We start from the raw sequence: 17,406 nt of genomic DNA, 5'->3' as shown, positions 1-17,406 counted from the left end.
GTCCCGGGGAGACACCACATTTCTCTTCTGGGTCTCAAGCTGAAAAGGTTCGGGAACCTCTGGAGAAAAATAATGCTGCATTTTATATACTGTACTCTCTCAAGCTTTTATTCCCACATACAGATATCAATACGACACACACCTTTGTTGGTATTCATCACTATTTCTATACAATAAAAATATATTACTATAACAAAGGCACTCTACACAGACTGAACTCGGGGTCCTATTTGGTGAGGTTGCCAGGTGAGAAAAGAAAAGAGACACAAAGAATAAGGGAATGGTTGGGATGAATTACAACCATTCCATCGCTACACCTGAACAATCTCCCATGGACCCCTGTTCGTGGAGGTAGCTCATTGATGGATTCGATGAGGAGCGGTGCGGCTAGCCAAACGCAGGAGCCTCAGGATGATGTCACTAGTGTCTTCATATTGGCCGGTTTGATCGTCACCTTCTTCCTCACTTAGACAGCTGGGGTCTGTGCTGCAGCTCTCTAGAACAGGAGTTTTTAGAGTGAATTATCAAAATTATATTATTATTACAGTTAGATTGCTATTTTCGCAGAATGATCGGCTTTATGTGGTTAATTGATTAATCACCTGAACCCCAGTGTCCCTATTCTGGGGGACGAACATTTTGCGAAAAATTCACATCTCACAACGCCAGTCAACTATCGGGTTTCAATCAAATGTCTTAGGACTTATTATAATCATTATGTTCATAATTTCACTAATAATATAATTTATTTAATCTTTTCTTGACTGAGTCTAGACGGTTTAGCTTCTCTGGTTCCAAAATGATGACTGTGATCCTTGAAGACATTTCCCTTACCTGTATCACAGCAGAGTCCTGAGACAGCACAGCGTCCCCCCTCAGATCCACAGGGTTTCCCTCCTGTCTGGCAGGGAGTGAGCAGGTAATTCTCCTCTAAACAGCTGGCTGTCTCAGGGGAGCCCAGCAAACAGCCCAGTCCATCCCCACAACAGATATTGGGGCCAAAGCAACGACCCCTGTCGCCAGGGCCACATGACATGCACTGGAGATGGAGACAGGGAATAGCTGTTTATTTTAACCCATTAAGACCTGCGAGGCAGATTCTACAAATGCCTTTTAAATCAGGAGTTCTCACACAAAAATAGGCAGATGTACAAGCTTGCAGTGCACCACGAAGTGATGTGTTGTGAGCAATGAGCATGTATATCTGCATGTATAGCTGCGTGTATAGCTGCAAAAATCTATAATGATTTAATTGCCAGATTTAAACGTGATATTCCACAGGTAATATAAGAATATTTACATTATTGATTTTCCCGCTGCAAATGTTTGCTGGCACATTTCTCCAGGTCTGACAGGTTTTATTTACTCTACTCTTTCATCTGTTTGTTCAAAGTTTTTACGCTCTTTCAAGTGACAAAAAACATTTCAGATTCATTTATTTTTTTCATTTCGTGAAATGATGGTGTGGCATGTTGTACAAGACTGCGTTAACAAAAACATGCCTGCAAATGAAATGAAATAAAATCATATTATTACATGAGGTGCAAATTAAAAATAAGGTTAAAAAAGGTTTAACTGTCATAAGGTCTTAAAAGGTCTTAAGACCTGCCTCTAGCAGCAGAATGTTCCATGGAAAATGTGTAGAATTGGGGGGGGGGGGGGGGCATATTATTATGTACTAGAAGTGAAGGTAAGCATGAGAAAAACAAGCATGGTTATTTATAGATGAATGACAGTTTATTTTCCCCTTTGTTTGTTTTTTTCCACGTCTGTATTCAGGTCTCTGACAGCCACAGGGAAAATGCTCCTTGAGCCCGGGGCTGTGTGTGACACTAGATCCAAGTGAACATTTTCAGCACGCAAACCAAGTGTAAAATTACATCTGCCATTACAATGCCATCAAGGCCAGCCAAAATACAATTTAGTCGACAAAACAAAATCAACTGTAGATTAGACTAAAACTTTTCAGATGACTAAAATATGACTATACTAAATTACATTTTGTTCAAAAGACTTGACTAAAACTAAATCAAAATTTGCTGTCAAAATCAACACTGCCATGGTTATCCAAATTCACAGTGTATTTGTAACACTTGTTCGAGTCTTTATGAAAAATACAATGCAATACATTACATGCTGTACATTCACAAGGAAGGCACTGCCAACCTGCTCATCAGCTGGGGCTCAGTGTCTTGCTCAACGACGATATATGACCCACCCACTGCCAGGAGAAGAAACCCCCCCGGCTCCCAGCCACCCTCTCTAGTCTCTACCTCCTGAGCCACTGCCACAGCGCCACCACACAAATAACACCATAAGAAATACCCTATACCCTATACCCTAACCCTCTCTAGTCTCTACGTGCTGAGCCACTGCCACAGTGCCACCACACACATAACACCATAAGAAATACAATATACCCTATACCCTAACCCTCTCTAGTCTCTACCTCCTGAGCCACTGCCACAGTGCCACCACACACATAACACCATAAGAAACCCTCCAGCTCACAGCCACCCTCTCTAGTCTCTACCTCCTGAGCCACTGCCACAGTGCCACCACACAAATAACACCATAAGAAATACCCTATACCCTATACCCTATACCCTATACCCTAACCCTCTCTAGTCTCTACCTCCTGAGCCACTGCCACAGTGCCACCACACACATAACACCATAAGAAATACCCTATACCCTAACCCTCTCTAGTCTCTACCTCCTGAGCCACTGCCACAGTGCCACCACACAAATAACACCATAAGAAACCCTCCAGCTCACAGCCACCCTCTCTAGTCTCTACCTCCTGAGCCACTGCCACAGCAGTGCCACCACACAAATAACACCATAAGAAACCCTCCAGCTCACAGCCACCCTCTCTAGTCTCTACCTCCTGAGCCACTGCCACAGCAGTGCCACCACACAAATAACACCATAAGAAACCCTCCAGCTCACAGCCACCCTCTCTAGTCTCTACCTCCTGAGCCACTGCCACAGCAGTGCCACCACACAAATAACACCATAAGAAACCCTCCAGCTCACAGCCGCCCTCTCTAGTCTCTACCTCCTGAGCCACTGCCACAGCAGTGCCACCACACAAATAACACCATAAGAAACCCTCCAGCTCACAGCCGCCCTCTCTATACCCTCTCTACATCCTGAGCCACTGCTACCCCACAAATAACACCATCATTTACTTTGGGATATCGTTGCTGTAGGACAGAAACCTCTTATCTCCATTATTTTAACTTTATTTTCCATAAATGAATGCCCTACTTGATCATACTATAGCGTCACACATCATAATCAAAAGTAGCAGCAGATCCTGGCCTGGGCCGCTGGCGTAGCAGTCTGGGCACCTAGCATGTTGCGGGTTCGAATCCTGATCCCGACAACCTTTTCTGCGTGTCACTACCCATCTCTCTCCCCATTTCTTGTCAGTCTAACTGTCCTACAAATGAAGGCATAAAAGCCCAAAAACAAATCTTAAAAAAAGGTCGACAGGCTCTAATAAAGGCGCAAAGCTTGTAGATCTGCTACTTTTGACGTTTTGGAATTTGAATCCTGAAAAGTAACAGTTTTGGACATATGAGGTTTCCACCCGACCGAGACGATATTCAATTAGAGATTGTTGATGGCAGCTCACCTTTCGCTGTGGGGCGTCCATGATGGATCTTTTCCCTCCGATAGGGCAGTTGGAGATGTAGCAGGCTGAGCACAGCGACAGGAGGAAGAGTAGGCACATAGACACAGCCGCACCAGTCATCTCTATATGTTTAGAAGATGAACACAGAGAGCAAAACCATGGTTTGAGTTGTTTAAAAAAAGACTGTTCGTCATATAGAGAAAGTATAGCATCGCAATCACATCGCAGCACTTTGTGAGATTGTAGCTCTGAATTTGGGTTTCTTTTAAATTTAAATTAGAAAATGGAGACGCCAGGGTTAAATGTGTAATTAAATTGTTAAATTAGCAAACATAAATATCAAGCATATCAGACTGTCAAATGTCCTAAAAGGAAATGCATGTATTTAATTCAGCCTGGCCAGAAGCAGGGATTAAAACATATCCCTACCAGCGATAAAATGAATGACCAGAGAATGACCACCCCAGCAAATTGAACCCTGACAAAAACTGAAAGTACCCGGAGGACAGACAACATATTATAGAACGCTTAATAATAATCAGATACCTGCAAAAACCACAGCATACTCACTTGTTGCTTGTTCCTTTGATGTACAGTACAGTTCAAAAGTGTTTCAGAGCGGTCCAAGATGCTTTGTGAACTCCTCTGTTCTGGACATCCTTTATATACCTTGTCACCTTCTTTTGAGAAGTGACACGGAACGCTAAAGAGTCACTTAGCGATCATTAATGAAGCTATTTTAGTTATTGCCAGCTCCATTAATGAGGCTGGCCTTTGTGCGGGGGGGGTCAGAGGCCTAGACAGTGCTGCAGCCTGCTTAGGATCTTGCTATTGCGAATCATTAGCGAAGGTCTAGTGGTCCGTGACCATGCATGTTAGAGAGGAGAGAAGGACAGAAGGTCAAAGGTGAATATGAGACAATGGGGGCATGAGATGGTTCCAAAACATAGTCCACTGGATTATGCAGTAGGGCCACAGACGGTGGCAGTATGCTATTGATAAAATGGTGCATTTATATAGCGCTGTACGTTCATCCAAAGTACTTTACAATGTGCATTACATTCACCCATTCACAACACACACACACACACACACACACACACACACACACACACACACACACACACACACACACTCAAACAGCAACGGTGGAGAACCTTGCTCAAGGACACTTCGACACGAACCCAGGGGGCCGGGTATTGAACATACTGTGTGTGTGTGTGTGTGTGTGTGTGTGTGGGTGTGTGTGTGTGTGTGTGTGTGTGTGTGTGTGTGTGTGTGTGTGTGTGTGTGTGTGTGTGTGTGTGTGTGTGTGTGTGTGTGTGTGTGTGTGTGTGTGCGACACATCATGTCAGAGCTCGGCTTAGTAGAGAATGCATATTCATTTTGTAAACAAAAGCATGTCCCTTAACTTCAAGCAACTCATTGCCACATCCACACGCGTCATGGTGGTGTTCGTCATGGTGGTGTGAGTGTCTTACGTATTAATAAAGAAACTAATTACTCACAGGGATTGATATACACATCTTGTCCAGGTCTTAGGTTAATTGACGTAACAAGCCAATTAACAGAGATAAGGATTAGCCACAGTCTAGAAGAGACCGCTTCATTGTTTCAATGAGATGAGCTCAATTACTGAAGCTTCCGCTACCTAATTTATGCTCCACCGCACGGCGGTGTCGCACGCCAAAGCATGAATAGTATATGAATTGGGCTTTACAATAGGCTACGTCATCTGACTTGATGAAAAACAAAAATGTATCTGATGATATGTTTAGATAACTTTAGATAACTTCTGTATTTAAGTTAAAGGTGCTGCAAGTGATCTTTTTTTTGTTCAAAGCTAGTTGTCATTGCAATAGACTGTTCATTCAATAAAAGGAGTCTCTCAGTCTCTCCAGCGCTCTTTAGTAAACAGAAAATACATTTTCAGGTCGGGATACCAATTTCATCCAATCAGGAGAGATAACTCATACAGGATACAGGATGAACAAGTAATATTTGAAGTGAATAAAGGCTATTCCTCTTTTTACTCCAGTCCTGAGTGTCCAGATCGTGTCTGTTGTTTTTCTATGTCTTGATCCCTTTTAATCCGTGTGAGCACCTTTTAAATGTTTTACTATAGTCATCTTTTTACCTCCTGTCTGTGAACACCTAGTTATTCTTGTTTTTTTCTTACAGGTGAAGCATGTGGGGGCAAAGAAGCCCTTTCAGCATTGGGCCTTTCTTGCCCCCCGGTGGCTGTGTTCACACATGGCATGTGTCATGTTAGTGTGAAATGTTCTGTAGCATCTGTCAGTAGGCCTATCCACATGAAATAATAACACTACAGTAGGGCTGCAACTACATATTGTTTTCTTAGCGATTATTCTATCAGAACCTAATTTAATAATTGAGAAGAGCGATTTGTTTGGTACATAAACAAATCAAAGTGAAAGAATTCTAATTGATATTTTATAATCAATTTAGTCAATTAGTTAACCACTTGTATTTATTTAAATAATAATAAATCAATGATTATATTACATTATTTTTACAAAAGGTTACATGAATTAGTTTGATTAAGTTTTGCATCTGTAGTCAAGAGATGCCTACTGTATGTTTTTGTTCATGAAGGGGATGCATTACATTAAGATCATCTGCTGTGCTTTTGCCTATGCCATGTCAAGTCTCTCTTATGGAATTTGATAAAACTCACTTACATCTGAGCAGTGGAAGTCCATGTACACTGGCTGTCACTCTGCTCTGGTGCCCTAGATAGATCTAAAACGATTTGAAATATGTGAATCCTACATAATATTTACCATATTTAATGACTTGACATTCTTTCACATTTCTGATACATTGTTGTTTTTCCTCATTTGGAATGTCAAATGAGTTTGTAGTAGTCTAACTGTTAAAAATGTTCTGAGCATAAAAAAAGACAAAAGCATGCATGCCAATCGGTTATCATGGTCCAAAACACATCCTCCATAAATAAATAAATTGCAGCAAATATTCAAGCAGTGTGGCTCTTCTGGATGATTGTTCACTATCTCTAGTTCTTCCCAAAGCATGTGTAAATCCCTTTTTCATAGAGAAATGTAGATGTGTATCTAGTGTTTCCTTATTTTTCTGCAGGAAGGCACATAGGCTGTTGACTTCCTCTCCCCTCCCTTCCTTCCTTCTCTCCGAAGGTACTCATCTGAAAAATGAGAACAAAGTGATTGTTCCTGTTCTCTTTCTTAAGTCACTTCAAATGCTCTCCGCAGACAGACGGCTCATTGTCAGGAGAGGTGCACGGCCAACACAGGAGCGAGAACGCTGAGACAGGCACACAGCTGCAGCACGCACAGCATCACAGACATACACTGTGCCACATTGAACTGGTAGGTTACACTCACAGACAAACACACACACACACACACACACACACACACACACACACACACACACACACACACACACACACACACACACACACACACACACACACACACACACACACACACACACACACACACACACACACACTTGCATGGCACTGATTGGCATAAGGATAAGGAGGGGCTTCTGTTAAGTGCCTAGGTTGTAGTGGAATACACGGTGAGGTGAGGAATGCGCTGCTGGGGTCTTCTTGGCACACAAAAGCCTCAGTTATACTTTAGTGTGCCGGTGTTGTTGTGCTCAGTAAATAACAGATCTACAAGCTCACCATGGACTTGTATATCTGCTATTTATGGGTTGTGCTATTGCAGTTATTGTATTGCAAAGCTGCTTCAAATCTCATGGAAATGGGAGAATGACAGGCAAAACTCTCTGCACAAATGGTTATTTAATATAACATGCACAGCCTGGGCATTTTCTATTAAAGCACTATTCCAGTGCTTTATCAGAGTGAGTGCAAAAGCTAAACATAATTGTAAATGTGTTCTGCAACTCATATCTCCAGGAGTAGATGTGGCATTACTTTATTTCTGACCAATTTGTTATTTATTTACTTAATTTCAAAACTGAAGAGAAAGCAGGTATATCATGTGCTTTATCTAAAATCACTTTTCTCCTCACTTTCATTGTCCTTCCTACTCCTTGTCATCTTTAGCAGAATAATTTATAGATAAATCACTTATTTGAATACTGTTCTCTTATAATATACTGGTCTCGAATAGTGGTGGTTTCTCACAAAAGGGAAAAAACACTACTATTTACAGTAATAGAATAGAATTTATTGCGTTGTTGAGTGTGATTTTGACTGTAGTGCAGAAGTGATACAGTTCCCCGTTTATCTGTCACTCTATCACTGATCATTATGCATCATTATTGACTTCCCCCTCCCTTCTACAGTACGTCATATATACAGCACCAACATCTCAGCTGCACAGTGCTTTTCTATTATGTACTATATGACTAATTGCACTTTAACCAGATATTATTATAATTATTATTATTATCATCATCATCATCATTATTATTATTGTTATAATCATTTTCTAATGTTCTGGAATGCTTTATTTAAAAAATAGATAAAATAGCCGATCTACAGTACACGCCTGCATTGCGATGCGACGTTGCAAACATGCCCTCTGTTACAGTTCAGGCGACTTCGGGGTTCGGACATTACGGATTGCAGCTTTAACCAGCTTTAACCCTCAAGACAAGGGGTTTTCAACGTTTTTCAGGCCATGGATCCCTTGGGTGATATAGACGAAGCAGGGACCCCCGGCCCCTACTACATACAGTAATATTGTTTTGCAGATTAAACTAATGGCCGCCCTAGTGTAGCAGTTAGAGCACACGCCTTGTGCGAGTGGACATGGGTTCTTGTGCGAGTGGACATGGGTTCGAACCCTGCATGGGGCAACATAGCACGGGCATGCAACAGGTTCCTAACGGCAAATAAAATGGGTTCAGATCTGAGCCAAGTCTCCTGAGGAGGCGTGTCTGAAACCTGTCCTGGACGGGTGTTTCAAGACATGAAAAGGGATGATTAAACTAGGACCTGGGTCCATCAAAGTTCAGATTTTTACAAATGTTTTTAGATCATACAGCTGGATGGTATGTGTATCGTATGGTCTTGCATAGAATTGTCAAGTTTGTTCATCTCAGAAACTATTTCTGACAGATATGTGAATGTGAATGGGGGTGGCAGTGGCTCAGGGGTAGAGTGGCCGGATGGTAACCGCAAGGTTGCCAGTTCAAACCCCCAGAGTTAGTGTCGAAGTGTCCTTGAGCAAGACACTGAACCCCTAATTGCTCCCGGTGTGCTGGTTGGTGCCTTGCATGGTTTCCACCGCCATCAGTGTATGAATGTGTGTGTGCAGGGCCAAATTAGCCGCTGGAACCTGGACCGCGCGGAACTGGGTTTGAGGCCCTGAAATTGGCCATTGATTTAGTTAACTTTAAAAAAACAAAAATGTTGTGTGCTTGCGCGCTATGGGGTCCCCAAAAACATTACCGGCCCAGGGGCCCTCATGGGGGTTAATCCGTCCCTGTGTGTGTGAATGGGTGAATGTAATGCACAATCTATGAAAAGCGCCTTGGAGAAAGGCGCTATATAAATGCAACATTTACATTTACCAATGTTGTGACCCAGGCATGGTCACTGAAATGTGCAGCAACCTCTGCACAGAGAATACAATATGCAGCCATGTTTCTAGGTATAGCGGTAGGCATTGGGCAACCTCCCCAAAAAGCACAACATAGTATCTAGTGCCAACATGGTACGGAGGGTGGGTCAGTGCACTGCCGGTCTGAAACCAATGAAAAGTTCAAAGCCACCAAGAGGCAATTTAGAAAGAGCAAAGATGTGGAAGAAAGGTTTTCCTGATGGCTTTAATTATAATTATAATTATTTCTTTCTTTTTTTTGAAAATTTGGAAATAGGAAAGATGATAGAAATGACAAAAGGTGCAGAGGTGGCTTTGGAGATAAGAATACAAATGTTCAGGGTTACAGGTGCTCCTCCGAAGCCATCTCTCTCAGCTTCCTATACCAGCTCCTATACCAAAAGACATAATTAATATTTGAAAAAAATAAATGTTACTATCAAACAATAACTTGGCGTCCGTGTGCATTGACTCAAAGGACCTTGGACACTCTGAGTCTCTTTTTCCCATCAACACCACATTTCTGCCAAAAAATAATTTTGGCGTTCGAGAGGTTAAGTGGTTAACACATATACACTCAAAGGATCACAATGGGGGAAAAAACCCTCAAGCTTTTCTGTGTTTTATCCTTTTGACAGATATACTGTATGCATTTGTGTCAATAAAAAATGACTGAGGTATACAAAACCTAAACATTCAGATCAGTGGTGGGCAAAAAGTGGAAGTATCTGTACAGTCATCTGGGTAAAAACAAAAGTCGAACAGAGCCGAGAGGAAGAGAGAGGGAGAAGCGAAAAGTGTGCATGAGGCGGAGGTGAGCGACATGTCACAGCTAACTTCCTGATTTCAGGAAAGGAGGTAGGATAAAAGAGATGGTTGAGAAAGAGAGAAGTGATAGGTTTCAGGTTGGACACTGAGAGGTGTGGCTGTGCTGCAAACATTGCACTGTAAAATCACGAGTGTTCATTTAATTTAATAAATGCATTTGGGGCCCAGGTTTTACGAACACTGCCACATGAATCACCTTGTTGCTCTGTCTATAACTCTAATTCAAGCAGAGGATGGAGACAGACATGACTGGTTTCTCGCTGGCGAGGAGTCCTCCTTTAAGAGATGAGTGGAGGCCAGCGTCTCAGCACAACTTCTACCTAAGCCCACCTCCACTCTACATCAAGCCCCCCAAATTCTCACCTCCACGATACCCCGGCATATCTCCCACCAGAGAGGCCTACTGCAGTGCATTCAGCCCCCCTGCCACTTTGCGCAGCGTTAGCCCCAAGAGCGAAGATTACACCCAGAGGGAGGGATCTCAAAAGCGTAAAAGAACACCTCTCAAAATGGACGCGGAAGAAGACGAGTCTCCCAACGGGGGGGCAGGGGAAAAGGAGGAAAGCACTGGGAACAGGACGGTGGATCTCTCCCATATCCGCTTCTCCTTTCCAAATCGTCCCGTTCTCTCTCCGTCTCCAAAACCCATCCCAGGCATGATCGACCTCAGCAGATTGCAGCTGTATCCCAGAACTCTGTCCAGGAGCGACCCACCTGGTATGTCCATACCTGTGCAGGTGAAACAGGAGCCGCTCAGTCCCTCCCCTGTATGGCCTCCGCCCCCTCTGCTCCTCCACCCTCCGCCTCCATACTTTACCTCCTTTCACCCCAACCTGCTCCCGTACCCCTTTTTCATGCCTGGGCCCATCATGCACCTTCCGCCCGGAGCTTTCTACCACAGGGAGGCCCTCCGACCTGCCCGCCGCTGCCCGGAGGGAGCTCCCCGCGGTGGGATGACCGGAACTGAGAAGCTGGGCCTCAGCGTTCACGTGGATGACAGCTACTATGTGGACGTGGGCGGCGATCAGAAGCGGTGGAAGTGCCGCATGTGCGAGAAGTCGTACACCTCCAAGTACAACCTGGTCACACACATCCTGGGCCACAGTGGGATCAAACCACACGGATGCCACCTGTGTGGGAAGCTGTTCAAGCAGCTGAGCCACCTGCACACACACCTACTCACCCACCAGGGCATGCGTCCGCACAAGTGTCAGGTGTGTCACAAGGCCTTCACCCAGACCAGCCACCTAAAGAGACACATGATGCAGCACAGCGATGTGAAGCCATACAGGTAAAAGATTAATGTGACAACATATTGTCTCAGACATTTGTTCGAGACAATCTGTGTCTATTTATAAAAAAAACATATTTTTTTCTATTATTCTCTTCTCTCTTATCTTCTCCTTTCGTCTATTCTCTTCTCCTTTTCCTTCTCTTCTCTTCTCTTCTCTTCTCTTCTCTTCTCTTCTCTTTCTCTTCTCTTCTCTTCTCTTCTCTTCTCTTCTCTTCTCTTCTCTTCTCTTCCTGTTTTTAAATTGCTGCTCTCCTTTTTTTGTGCCTTATCTCCTTTCCTCTACCCTCTCCACCTTTACCCTTTTCTCTTCCAGCTGTAGCGTGTGCGGTCGGGGCTTCGCTTACCCCAGTGAGCTTCGTGCTCATGAGCTGAAGCACGAGAAAGGCCAGGAGAATGTTTGTGTTGAGTGCGGTCTGGACTTCCCCACGCTGGCTCAGCTTAAGAGGCACCTGACTGCCCACCGTGGTCCCACCCTGTACAGGTAAGAGCCTGTACAGGCATGAATTGACACTGGTGTGGAGATACACATAATAATTTGTACTCACAGCCTTTCAGATGATTTTACCATAGCTTCGAGAGTGTGAAAATACAATAGAACCAAAGGGACTCGTAAAGTTGGGTAATGGTCCATTTGGTTCCTATAGGAATCATTTAGCTGGGGAAGCCCTGACGGTCCCCTGGGGGTCCCTGAGATAATAAAAATCTACAAAGTAAATAGTAATAGTAATAGCAATAGTTAATAATTGTAGCGGAGTAAAAGTACAATAGGCTATTTGCCTGTGAGATGTACAGTGTAGAGGAGTAGAAGTAAAAGTATTTAAAATGGCAAATACTCCAATAAAATAAAATAAACTCAAAATTGTACTTAAGTACAGTACTTGAGTACACCGAGTTCAAGAATGCTCCTCATTAAAACTATGCCTAAACCTAACCTTATTCCTAGTCTTAACCCCAGTAAAACTATGCCTAAACCTAACCTTATTCCTAGTCTTAACCCCAGTAAAACTATGCCTAAACCTAACCTTATTCCTAGTCTTACACTCCAATAAAACTATGCCTAAAACTAACCTTATTCCTAGTCTTAACCCCAGTAAAACTACGCTTAAACCCAGTGGTGGAAAGTAATTAAGTACATTTACTTAAGTACAATTTTGAGGTATTTGTACTTTACTTGAGTAATTTCAATATCCAGTACTTTTACTTCTACTCCGTTACATCTCAGTGGCAAATATTGTACTTTTACTCAACTACAATTATTTGAAAACTTCCCCCATTGCATTTTGAATTCTAGACTTTTACTTCTCAGAGAGTATTTCTATATTGCAGTGTTGATACTTTTACTTAAGTAAAACATTTGAGTACTTTTTCCACCACTGCCTAAACCTTTATTCCTAAGTAAAGTCTACAAACCAGAAACTTAACCTCAGTAAAACAACAGTGTGTTTTGGGCCGGGCCAATTACTTTCCACTACTGAGATGAAAGCTGGTGTTCATGCAGGTGTGGGGAGTGCCAGAAGACCTTCCAGTACCCCAGCCAGCTCCAGAACCACATGATGAAACACAAAGACATCAGGCCCTTCATCTGCACTGAGTGTGGGATGGAGTTCATCCAGTCGCACCACTTAAAGCAGCACACACTCACACATAAGGTGAGATGCCACGTCGTGAGGAACGGCAATTTGTCCTAGAAAATGGTATGACGAGAAAGGGAACTATTCAGGTCGCCGGGCACTATCCTGAGGTGTCGTTACTGTATAGGCTGCCTTTGTCCTTTTAATCCTCATTCACATTCTGGCTGAACAACAGCCGCTGATGGGAACAACTGAAAGATTCAGGACACTAGTCAGACATGTCAAATGATTCAAAACCATTTCTTCCAGTCCAGACAAGTACTTTTTCCCCCTCCTTTTTTATTTTTTGCAAAAGAGAATGCATAACGCAGTGCTTCTCAAACTTTTTCATTTTAAGGACCCCCAAATTTACACATATTATCCCATGGACCCCCGTTTGAACCCTCCCAAATGAAGATCTTTAGCAGCGATTCTCAACCATTTTAATTTCAAGGACCCCTAGCTTGATATGCATTAGGCCACAGATTTTATACCATTTTCATCTCCGGGGTCCCAATCTACACTGTAGTATCATCATTGTTCAATTAACTCTGAGTGTACAAATGGAACGGGTCCATTTGGTTCCATTTGCACACACTGAGTTACAGACACATAAGGGTCAATTTGGTTCCTAACTGTAATTTTGGCCGGGGACCCCCTGGAACCCCCTGGAACCCCCTGGAACCCCCTCAAGGACCGCTTTGAGAACCACTGGCATCATAACGCACTGCCGTCTCCGCTCTCTCTTTCTCTGTCAGGGAGTGAAGGAGCACAAGTGTCGTATCTGCGGCCGCGAGTTCACACTGCTGGCCAACATGAAGCGCCACGTGCTGATACACACCAACATCAGAGCCTACCAGTGCCACATGTGCTTCAAGAGCTTTGTCCAAAAACAAACCCTCAAGGCCCACATGATCGTCCATTCAGACATCAAACCCTATAAGTGCAAGGTGGGTCACGGGGCTGCATTCGTGTTGTTGCATGCCAAATTAACCCAATGCCTGGCCTGCCAAAACCCACAGTGCTAATAGGACTCCAGCTATCGATTATCATTTTGGCAATTATTATATTGATTGCCTTTTCGATTAATTGTTTTTTCCATCAACGAATTTACACTAAATATTTTTTTTATAGATTTATTGTTTTACAATCAACTAAATCAATTAGTAGATTAACTACTTAAGTCCTATTTAAGTCTTTGTTGTACAACGGTTTCAGGAAAATAGCAGATTTGCAAGCTCACATAATCTTTTTTATATATTTGAAAATTATTATTTTATTACAATTTATCGCATTTTTTTATAATCAATTAAATTAATTATTTTAATTAACTGTTGCACCCCCAACAGTATTTTAACGATATGAACCACACACAAATGTCTGTTTGGTGACATGTGGCTAAAAGAATGTGACGGATTGTGAGCTTGCCTTGCAGTAGTCTTTTTTTTCCCGCAGCGCTACACCAACGCATGACAAAGCATGAAATAGTGGTTAATATCCAAAAGTAGTTATACTATGAAAGGGTCTCTCTGCACTGTTTTGGATGTGTCTGCGTGACCTTGGAGCACGCTAGGACGACTGCAGTGATGACCAGATAGCAGAGAGAGAGGCTTTTGGCAGTGGAAGCCTCCTTGTCCATAGGAAGGATATCGCTGCACAAACTGCCTCTCTAACAATGGCTCCCAGCCTCCCCGGAGAACAGGGCCCGCAAATAGATTTCATCTCGCTTTCTCTGCTGCTGGAGGGAGCTTCCTGTTTTCTCACGGTCCTCTTGGACAGTTTACAGTCCCTCTCTCCTCCTGAAGGAAAGGACCACCCTAATAAAAAAGAATGTGAGAGGAAGGACAGCGCAGGAGTTGCCCTTCCCTGTTCTCCTCCAGTCCCTGTCTCGCTGTGGCTTCCTCTCTCTCGTGCATGCCTGCGCACGTGTGTGTGGGTGTGTGTGTGTGTGTGTGTGTGTGTGTGTGTGTGCGTGTGCGTGTGCGTGTGTGAGAGAGAGAGAGCGAGAGATGGGGGGAAGCAAAAGAGAGAGCTAGAGGAAGACAGGGAGAAAAGAGAGGGCGTGTTTGTGTATCTGAATGAGTGCCTGGACATTCATTCATGATTACGTATTGTTGTACGACTTTGCTGAGAAAATTAGTCTTCTGTAGTTGTCGGACAGAAGGGGAAGTTTAATAAAAATGAACATTGTTCGCCTATTGTTTTGGTGGCTTTAAATAGTGTTTACTACAGAATGGAATGTTACTGTGTTTCAAAGAATGCAAATCCAATCATTCAGAACTTGGACAGCCACCCTTATTGTTGACAATCAGCAGATGATGTGCACAGATGTGGATGTTTGTACACACGCTGATGGTGTCTCATTTGCTTAATATTTTTCTTGCATGTGCAGCTCACATTGGATTCATATGAAATATAATTCTTATAGCATGTTGATTAAACTGTCTGATGCAGTGTGTGCGTGGGGGGGAAATGTCCTGCACTCCTCTCTCAGCAGTTGGATTGTGTCTCCTGTGTCTTTCAGCTTTGTGGCAAGGAGTTCAACAGGATGCATAACCTAATGGGCCACATGCACCTCCACTCAGACAGCAAGCCCTTCAAATGCCTCTACTGTCCAAGCAAGTTCACCCTGAAAGGAAACCTCACCAGGCACATGAAGGTTAAGCATGGCATAATGGACAGAGGGCTGGACGCAAGATGTAAGGATTCTCATTTGATCAAATGGAGCACTGTCTGATACTGTATGTTGTTTCCACTATACTATTACCTGCCAAAATCAATGTCTGTCTGTTTTTATCTCATGCCAGTTTTCAGGCGAAGAGGACGATTCTGCCTGGCCGGCCCACTGGGCCTCTTGACCCGCTTCAGCCAAGAGGAGCCCTTCGATCTTTCCCAGAAGCCTCCGGGCCTGCCCAGCCTCCGTCTCTCCCAGTCGGACGGCGAGAGCGTGCCTGGAAGCTCATGTCACGACGAGGAGGACGAGGAGAGTTTTTACAGGAGGAGCCAGTACAGCCCGGAGGTGGACCAGCACGAAGCAGCGGGCCGCGGCCAATACATCGCAGAACTAGAGCAAGGAGGCGCAGGCTACCCGCCTGAACTTAAGGCAGGAGATAAACAAAATCAGGCATACCGGCATCATGAGGCAGGTGACCAGGAGCGCCACAATGCCCATCAGTCTGAGACTGAGTCAGAAGAACAAGGCGAGCACTACATAGATACTGCAGCCGGCCAGCTGCGTCAGCCCCAGTCGGGGGAGACACCTGAGCGGTCCTATGAGTCCGACTCAGAGCTAGGCGACCAGATGTACCAGCGTGAGTTAGGCAGCAGGCAGTTGTACGGCTATCATTCAGATTCAGAACTGGGAGAAGAGACTTACCAGCAGCAGCAGCTGGACGCAGGGCAAGGTCAACAGGAGAGGGAGAGCTACGGTATCAGCAGTATGAAGCACCCTGAAGCAGGAGGGAAACAGAGCGGGTTAGTGCCAGGTGAGAGAGGGGGTCACTCACTCTCAGGCCATTTATTCGGCGCTACCGAGCCCCGGGATGAGGATAAGAAAGAGGAAGAAGATGCAGGGATTGGAGAATACTGATCATACCGTATAGGCATGCAGACAGTCAGAGACGTGAGGGAGGAAAGTGTGTAAGATTTTACTGGTCAGTTAAGGTAAATGTTGTTTCTGAAGGATGTGACGACATGAACAGAACATGCATGGTGTACGTTTATATTAAGAGGTGTGTGTATCCAATGGCAACATGGAAGGGTCAAAGTAACGCAAATTAACATGAAATTTGAGGATAAGATGCTGTGAAGTTTATTGTACTGTACATATGAACAATTACATTACAAATGGCAAACACTGACATAATGTTTATGTACAGTATGTTGTGGCTTATTGGGTTATAGCTGTAAATGTAGAAATATTAAGAATACAAATAATTATTTAGATGTTTTAATAAATATATTTTTCAATATTAACTGATCACATGAGTTTATAATTTAATTTTTACAATCTACATCTTGTTCAAATTGTATTTTTTTTGTAATACAGGATCTCAAACTTAAAGATCTGATTACTAATACATCACTGATATGTCCATTTTGCTATTCCTCTGTGGGACATTTTAGCCTACATTTGTTTTTTGGGAGCAGCAATAATATTTTTTGATAGATAGTTATTGACAATGACATAAATAAATAGATAAAATCTAACTGTGAGCCTATTTATGGAATAAACTGTGATTTTGAAAGAATGAACCTCTGTTTGATTTATTACAAAATAAGAAGATATACTGTGTGTATGCTTGCATAATGACAAGTCTATTTCAATATGTGTGGAGCAGAATTGAGAAGGTTATATTCACAAAATGTGATTGACAACATATCATAGGCATTAGGCAATAAGGCACGATGAACGAGCAGTGTAGAGTAGAGTTATAGGCAGATATA

At 43.3% G+C, this 17,406-nt stretch overlaps 2 protein-coding genes across 3 annotated transcripts; one reads left to right on the top strand and one right to left on the bottom strand.

Annotated features, from left to right (window-relative positions):
- Positions 1–356: 356 nt before the first annotated feature.
- Positions 357–3,763, bottom strand: LOC306934147 (isotocin-neurophysin IT 1-like; the record flags this gene model as incomplete). The annotated part of the gene is made up of 3 exons (XM_079516642.1): positions 357–496; positions 835–1,039; positions 3,644–3,763. The coding sequence occupies 3 exons, from the start codon at positions 3,761–3,763 to the stop codon at positions 357–359; spliced, it is 465 nt and encodes a 154-aa protein (XP_079372768.1).
- Positions 3,764–6,916: 3,153 nt separating this feature from the next.
- znf366 (zinc finger protein 366) lies at positions 6,917–17,123 on the top strand. 2 transcript variants are annotated; one of them, XM_079517064.1, is made up of 7 exons: positions 6,917–7,011; positions 10,284–11,347; positions 11,664–11,831; positions 12,849–12,999; positions 13,719–13,910; positions 15,485–15,659; positions 15,768–17,123. In XM_079517064.1, exons 2-7 carry the CDS (start codon positions 10,290–10,292, stop codon positions 16,547–16,549), a joined length of 2,526 nt encoding a protein of 841 aa, XP_079373190.1. In that variant the 5' UTR covers positions 6,917–7,011; positions 10,284–10,289; the 3' UTR covers positions 16,550–17,123. The 2 variants fall into 2 exon arrangements, with proteins under 2 accessions (XP_079373190.1, XP_079373191.1); XM_079517065.1 differs by having other exon boundaries at positions 6,927–7,011; positions 10,287–11,347.
- Positions 17,124–17,406: the final 283 nt, after the last annotated feature.

The sequence above is a fragment of the Electrona antarctica genome (genome assembly GCF_951216825.1).
Source record: "Electrona antarctica genome assembly, chromosome: 12".
NCBI classification, from domain to species: domain Eukaryota; kingdom Metazoa; phylum Chordata; class Actinopteri; order Myctophiformes; family Myctophidae; genus Electrona; species Electrona antarctica.
Note: the sequence above shows the minus strand (reverse complement) of the source record. Positions and strands in the feature narration are given on the sequence as shown.

Bases quoted from the DNA above. Each gene is read 5' to 3' on its own strand.
- znf366 (XM_079517064.1), top strand. From the start codon at position 10,290: ATGGAGACAGACATGACTGGTTTCTCGCTGGCGAGGAGTCCTCCTTTA. The intron at 13,000-13,718 runs GTGAGATGCCAC...TTTCTCTGTCAG, and splicing joins AGCACACACTCACACATAAG to GGAGTGAAGGAGCACAAGTG. The intron at 13,911-15,484 runs GTGGGTCACGGG...TGTGTCTTTCAG, and splicing joins TCAAACCCTATAAGTGCAAG to CTTTGTGGCAAGGAGTTCAA.